The following is an 8,223-nucleotide window of genomic DNA, read 5'->3' as shown; positions in this document are numbered from 1 at the left end:
TCTTGTGAAAATATTTATTAATCAAAAATGTTATATGATATTACACAAATTATGTTCTTAATTTAAGTATAGAAAAGACTCATATTAAAAATTTTACACAATTACATAAATTCGGCCAGCTGATTCAATAATCTAATAAATAATGTTTATCTTTTAAAAATATATGTAAAGTTTTTTAAAAATGGTGATTACATAAAATTTCATTAAAACCTATATATCATACAAAGTTTGTGCGCATCTTTAATTAAATGTGTTATCAAGAACATTACTTAATTAATTAGTGAATCGCTGAAATAGGGTTCGATAAATAGTCACTAGATTCATTTAATTTGAAAATATATATTAAATATATGTGTCTATATAATAAAACATATAATTACGAATTACAATGAAAAGTGTATGGAATTATAAATAACATTGTCTAAAGTTGCAATTTCATTTTGACGCTCGACGCGAACTTGGAGCGTTAACTGAAGTTACGTGAAATAATTTCGACTGATTCGCTATCTCAAATAAGTGCAATTTCAAATATAAGCTTCAAAACTCTGAAAAAATCATTACAATACACCACCTCTATCAACAGATGATTTATTCAATAATTACTTGATTCAATTTTTAGCCTAAATGAGTGAATTATTTTTATATCGTTAAAGTTGCTAAAATACTGTAAAAGCTGATACTATAGGTTGAGTTTTTTGCTTAATACCCGATTTAGAAAGCTAAATAATGTTTAGTTTTGACGCTGCGATAATTTAAGACGACGCTCCCGTCAAATACCACGTGACCTCAATTGACGCTCTAAGTCAGCGCCGAGTTTTAACGTAAAATTTCACCTTAGATGTTCTGAATTACTATCATTTCGTTTTGTTTGGTTTAAGGTGAAAAGGGGAAGTATTACTTCATATCTTCAGTTTCATTATACCAATAAATAATAGTTCATTATTCTAATATAAAGAATGTATATAAATAAAAAGTTCAAATTTGAGATTAGTATTGATTTTATAAGAAAAATGGGGTACTTGCATGTTTTGAGAAAATATAGTTTCGAATAGTTATTTATTATTAGATACAACTTCATTTTATAATTAAAAAAATTATTGAAAATTCAAAAATTTTGTAGGTAGTTTAAACATTTCATTAAGTCCACCATATTGCTTGACATTATTCACTCGTTTATTCTAAAATGAGCGTCATTATTAAACTGTGATTAATTTGAAAAATTGTAACTTCTTTTGATATTTTATGGTAATCAGGTTAATTATGTAATAATGTAAGAACTTAACCTATAAAAGGTTCATTAACTTAGGCTACGTTGCCGGCAACGATAACCTCGTGATCATAAAGCAGACAACTCAATGTTTTTATTAAACGTATGACGTCATAACTGAAAACAAATGAGAATCGTTTTCTTATGTAGATAAAAATTTGAAATTTTTGCACCTTTCAATTGAATATTCAGATACTTTTTCACTTTTATTTAAATATTTTACTTTCTGACATTATTTCATATCAAAAACCAAAAATAAATACTTTTTGAAAAATTCAATTACCCCATTTATTATTACTCAAAAATTGTATAATCTGGTGACATATTTTTAGTTTGAGCATAACAATTGAAACACACAATGAATATTTAGCAACTACTTCAATATACAAAATCATCATAAAAACTCCAAATTAGTAAATGATTAAATGAAACAACTAAAAAAATGTACTTAAATATGATAAAATATACTTTCAAACACTGCAAAATATGTTTTTTTTTTGTCATGGATCATATAATAAAGTGGATAATTTCTATTGATCAAAAACGGAAAATTCACTTCTTCCATTTATTTCCTTTTTCCATTATAGTTCTAATATATAATAAAGTGAAAATCATTCAAAATTCACAAATATGGAAACGTGTATCCAAATTTTGAATTATGCGGCATAGAAAATGAAATTCCAGAAGAACAAAGAAGTTACAAGAAATTTCGAGCGTCTTCTATTGAAAATTATTGTTTGCAGGTATCACCAAACTTTCAGAACTCGTCCAAAAGTATTTTTTAAGTAGGACTTTTCGGTTCAGCTACATTATCTTCATTACAAAAATTATATAAAGGTATTCTTCCAATAAGTTGGAATGTGTGTAGTTAAATGAAGAATAAAGAAACTATCAGATTTTTAAAAAAATGCTTTTTCCAAGTAAAAACGCACGGCTCAAAATATCGGATTTTCTCAGTAAGTTGATTTGTTTTTTTATCGAAAATCCAAAACGGCGATTGCCACTCTTTCAAAATTGTAGCTTAGGTAAACAATTTTCCAAACGTATTATTACGAACGCATCTCGGTCCTGGAGCCGGTCCTGCCTAGATGTAGTAGAATTCTAAAATTCGGCGAAGGCGCACAACACCTTTCACATACTTTTTATAAAGCGCGAAATGTGTTTATTTTACATGATTTTTTAGTATATATTTTTATTTCTATGAATGTTTATTTATTTGTTTTTTTTTATTTTCTAGAAGAGTTCTTTTGGAATATATACATATATATAAGGAGTTCATGTAGCGCAGTGAGTTAGTTTATAATAAATAATCGTAGTGAACAGACCAAAATAGAAAGTAATCAAATAATTTATATAAATTATTCAAGTGATAGTGATAAGTGAATTATTAAGTTAGTTAAGTGTAGTATATTGTTTTTAAATCAACCCATGAATAGAAGTCGTATAAATAAATAAGAAAAACATTACAGTATCATTAGAAAACGCAATATTTTGGATAAATAATAAAGGATACAGTTTTTGACAAATAATATTACTAGTGAAGAAGCGAATACAAAATATTTAGGTTACTAATCAAGAAATGACAATAATGAATTTAATTTTGGTATCATAGTTATTTATAATCACTAATTTGTAGTTAAAATGAGTTTACAATATATTTACAATCTAGTTCAATGTATTAAAAGCTTGAAAACGTGAAAAATCTCATAGAAACAACTTAAAAAAAATCAGTGCCATGAGAATCACGAAGACTAGAAATGTTAAGCAACTCAAAAATTTTGAGAGCTCTCAATTCCGGAAAATTACAAGGCACCTCATTTATTTACACTTTGAATATATACAAGCTTATTATGGTATATCCAGTATTGATATCTCAACAGCTCTGATTCATTCTCAACCACCGACAAATAAAAATTCCAATCTTGTAAAATTTGGGTAAACAGATATAGATTGTGAGTTAAGGGGATATTCTGGTCTAGAAAATTGGAAAAATCCATTACTTTTCGGATTTTTTATGTTTTTACTGTCTCTTTTACTGTCTTTGGATCAACAATCTCACACTCTTATAAAAGAATGAAAACACTCATAAATACTTTATTTCGGTCTCAAAAATAATAACTTGGCTATTGAAAAGTGCGTCAGTTAGTGATGGTGTATCTTTCAGAGTTGATGATTCATCACTTATTCCGACGTTGTCCATTAAACTAGAGACAGGGAATCAAAGTACTATCAGTTTTGAACTGACTACAGTTCAAATTTTTAACACACTCTCCAAATTGCATTTACTTATGACTAATATTTTCTAAAGAGATTGCTCACTGTACTGGTTTTTTTTGCGGTGTCAATTATCTAGGAAAATGAATCATTGGGATTTCAAAAAGTTGGGATATCAATACGCGGATAATCGTACGTTATAACATAAATACATAACCTAATCACAGATAATATAAAAAATATTAATAATTCAACGCAAGCGTCAATTTCAGAATGGTCCATCATAAACCAAGTCCAAAAATATCTTAAAATTCTCTAATAAAGTTGTTTTTCAAAGATGTCTTTGGGAAAAAATATGGTTTTCAAAAAATTTTTCGATTGTTTCACAATTCATTTACTTGCAAATAAATCGTACCACAGAAAATCAAAATTGGGTGAACGGAAATTAGTACCGAAAGCGTTTTTCTGTGCAGAAAAATTACAACAATAATTTATATAAAAATGTGATTAGTTTTTTGAAAATTCAAAAACTATAAATAGCGAATAAATGTAATGAAAAGGTTCTTGAATAGAAAATAGAAATTTTTTTAGAAATGTATGTGAAATTTATCCCTTTAGAATTAATATCATTTCAAGTTAATTTTTTGAAAAAGTAAATTGAACTTGGCTCCTATGAATTAATATCATTCAATGTTGAGTTTTTTGGAAATGAAAATTAATCTGGTTGAATTAATATCATAGTAGGTTAAAATTTTCGTTAATTAACCGTATTATTTCCGAGAAAAAATCAATATCAAGTTAATTTTATTAAGAACACATAATGGACTAGCTTTTATGGATCATCTTAAAATATTTCAATGATTTATTTCAAAGCGATTATGCATATCCTCAATTTTAAACTAATATTTAGAATCTCGTACGCGATATCATAATGGGTCAAATTGTAATGATTATTTTATAAAAACTATTCGCATTGTAGCACTGATCTAATAATACTTTTTTTATTAATTAAATTTAAAACGGAAAGAATCGAATGCATTTTTTGCCCTACTTGGAATTTCTCAAGGTATTCAAAAATGTAATATTTGAATAGATCTGTGCTACAATTCATAACAAAAATTTCTTTATTTATAAAAACAAATCACTAAAATATACCAGGATATAATATACAACTTTTAATACAAATACCTTTACACGTCATTAATGACATTTTAATAATAAGCATTCGTTAAAATTCCCCTAAGATAATAATCCGAAAATTATTTTGACATTTAGAAAGTCCTTTCAATTTTATATTAATGAAATGTCATTGAAGTTATTGGTAGACCTGATTGCTATTCAGTATATCCACTTTATTTCATAGAAAAGAAACGTCGTTATAGATATTAGTAGATCTGTTTGTTATTCATTATATCGACTCAATTGTATAGAGAATACACGCAATCATAGTGGTATTAGTAGACTTGTTTATTATTTAGTACGTCCGTTTAATTAAATGTCATTATAGTTATTGGCACACCTGTTTGTTTTTCAGTACGGCCACTCACTTTTGTAGAGATAAAAGTCATTTTGTTACTTGTAGGCATGTTTGTTATTCATTACATCGAGTCAATTTTATAGATAAAAAACGTCAACATGATTATTGCCAGACTTGTTGATTATTCAGTATGTCCTTGCACTTTCATAGAGATAAAACGTCATTATAGTTATTGGTAGACCTGTTTGCTATTCAGTATGTCCATTCTATTTTATGGAAAAGAAACGTCATTACTGTTATTGGTAGACTTGCTTGCTAAATTGTCAAGATACGTTAAGTTGATAATTTTATTATTATTGTAAAATTTGTTAGTAGGACGGAGTTAGTAGTTTATGGTTAGATATAAAAAATCTTTTTCTAAAAATGAACACACTTTCATAACAAATTCCAAAACTTTTTATATTCATCCAACATGAATGATCAAAATGTACAAAGGTATCTGTATTAGAAAATCTCAAATGTTTGTACATAAACAAATAGATTTTTAATTTAAAGTTATTTTATTTTCCCACTTTTTATTTTAAAGAATATATATGTTATGTTATTCATTTGTTGTAATATAAAAGCTAATTTTTATATGGCAGTTTCAAAATTTGTTTTTTCTAATTTTTAGTTAAACAAACTATTTTGTATATATATATTTTTTTAAAATTTTGAAATCGACTCTATCAAGCTAATCCAAAACTAAATATTACAAAAAAAATTAAAAAGAAACACAAATATTTATGTATTTAATTTTTTAATAAATCATAAAGGTTTTTATTGGTATTTTTAAAATATATTATTAGAACTAAACAGAATAGAAAAATCAAATGAACGTTTCTATAGCCAAGTTATCATCTTCAGAGTGATAAATAGTTTTGATGCAATTACTGAAGATGAAAATCACATTTGTTTTGTGTAATAAATTTCCCAGCTTGTTCTCTTACCTTTTCAACTTCTACTTCACAATATTTTCTCTATTTGTAACCATTTTTCGAATTCTTTCCATTTTTTCTCTTTTTACAACTGTCTTGATCCTTAATCAACAGTTAAGAAAGTTAATAAAAGTTCTTTTGGACGGGAAATAAGTTGAAATAAAAAAAGTCGTACTTCATTATGTATCTCCTAGTTATTAATATAAAAAGTTAATAAATAGGTTTATTCTTCTGAAAATTTTCCAAACACTTTGAACATCTAAGAAATTTAAACAAAAAGTTTCTAAATAGGAACAAAAAAATTTTCCAAGATAATATGTCAAGTGGATAGTATAATTTATTCATAAATCCGGAGAATTTAATATTTTTTTTATTATTAAGGTTTGTTTTAAACTTTTAAATCATTTCCACTCCAGGTATAATAAATTCATTTTTAATCTTTTGAAAATAAAAAAAAACCTAAATTCGTCCTTATAAGAGCTTTTTATATATTTTTCCTGATGATTTTAGATCTCTGTTAATAGAAAATTATTTTCAAAAACAGATAAAAATCTTTTAAAGGACCACATATATTTATAATGCAACTGCAACTTTGATTAAATTGCGGTAAAAATATTAGAAAAAATTAATACTTATAGTAAAATCCTGTGCACATTTTTAAAATTGGAAGCCCCCTTGTCTTTAGACGTCTTAATACAAAATTTTTGAAAAACTCGCAGATAACTAATCACATTACACTTATTTTAACTTGATTTTCCAGTTGCTAGATCATATTTAGGCATAAAAATCATGAAAAAAACATTCTAATGAAATCAGTATGGATCTATGAATGCTATAATGACGAAATTTCTAGTTTAATTTTATTTTATTTTAAATAATTACAAAATATCAATTCACGCTTCTATAGTAATAAATAATAATTAAAAAAATGAAAATCCCCCTTTCATTTTTTTGTTACATAGTTAGTTTTGGATCTTCTGGTATATTTTCGTTTTAAAAACATAAATAAATAACAAGTTTTTGTATCTTAGATTTTGATTTAATTACGACACTTGATTCACAAGAAGTCATGTAATAGAAAATAATAACGTTTTTTTGGCGTCAATATTTCTATAATGCTCTTGTTAGATTTTTTTCAAAAAAAATTTAACAAAAATACAAAACAAACACTTTTATAATATCCGATAAAAAATTTTTTGATATGCTATAAAAAAAATATTTATATCACTTTAGGTACTACAAGAAATGTTTTAGACCAACTGAAATTCAATCTAATGACATTGACATATGTCATTTTTGGGTCATTCTGAACAAGTGCATGTATAGGGTGCCAACCGAAGTCAAAAGAGTTGTTCCATAATTTCCTTATTATAAGTTAGGTTAGGTTAGTGACTGTCGATATAAAATCGTACACTATAAAAAATGGAAATGCCCAGAATGAGCCTAAAAATGGTCAAGGTCATAGGGGAAATGTACCCTAAAAGATTAAAATACCATAATTTGAAAAAAAATAATAAATAAAAGTTTTTTAGGGTTATTAAGACAAAAAAATATGGACAATTAAAGTGTCCAAAAGCTCAATTTACAAAGACAATGAAATGATCTATTTTTGAAGGTCCGTTCTTGCTCTCGTGTATTTCTTGTAGTGAATGATAAAAGAGATAACAAAATTACAACATTAAATAAAATCATTGGACTTTGTATAATCAAAGCAACCACTCAATAGACACTCAACGAAATAACTGAATAACGGTCAAAACAGTCCTTTATTTTTTTTGAGGGCAGTTTTTTTCCAAGGCGGTAATTTATCGAAATCCTCTTTACTCATAGAAAATAATTCGTGGAAATCGGTAGGCGAAAGATATTTTTCTATAACTGTTGGATCGACTCCTTCTGGCAGTGGCCTCTGGAGAAGTTCTGATATTGGGTAAGTCGTTCTTGATAAGAGTGTCAGTTCTTTTTCCAATGGTATTATATCTCCGTCCCTTTTCCCTTCCTAAAAACGGAAAGGTATGAATTATAAACAACAAAATTTATCGGAAACCACGAGAATATCAGAGAATCAAGTCCCTTTGATCAGTCCATAATCAAAAACACCATAAATGTCATTGAAATGATTATAATTCAAGTAATGTCCAATCTAGTTACTATTTTTGATATTAAGACGTAAATAACTATTTTTGAAAGTTTTTTGACCAAAAAACTTGGTATGACGTTTAACTTCTTAAAAAAGCCAATAAAATATTTCATCAATGTTCACCATCATTAGAACCTTTTATAGAGTTGAG

General features: G+C 26.4%; 1 protein-coding gene across 3 annotated transcripts in view; it reads right to left on the bottom strand.

Moving 5' to 3' along the window:
• The window catches only part of LOC130444644 (uncharacterized), a 132,600-nt gene continuing 124,377 nt past the window's right edge, over positions 1 to 8,223 (bottom strand). For all 3 annotated transcript variants that reach the window (XM_056779896.1, XM_056779894.1, XM_056779897.1), the window contains one exon: positions 1 to 7,931. In XM_056779896.1, the coding sequence (XP_056635874.1) occupies positions 7,689 to 7,931 (243 nt within the window). In that variant the 3' untranslated portion in view covers positions 1 to 7,688. The remainder of the gene's footprint in view (positions 7,932 to 8,223) is intronic.

The sequence above is a fragment of the Diorhabda sublineata genome, chromosome 5 (assembly GCF_026230105.1).
Source record: "Diorhabda sublineata isolate icDioSubl1.1 chromosome 5, icDioSubl1.1, whole genome shotgun sequence".
Lineage (NCBI taxonomy): Eukaryota > Metazoa > Arthropoda > Insecta > Coleoptera > Chrysomelidae > Diorhabda > Diorhabda sublineata.
This window is presented reverse-complemented; position numbering and strand designations above follow the sequence as displayed.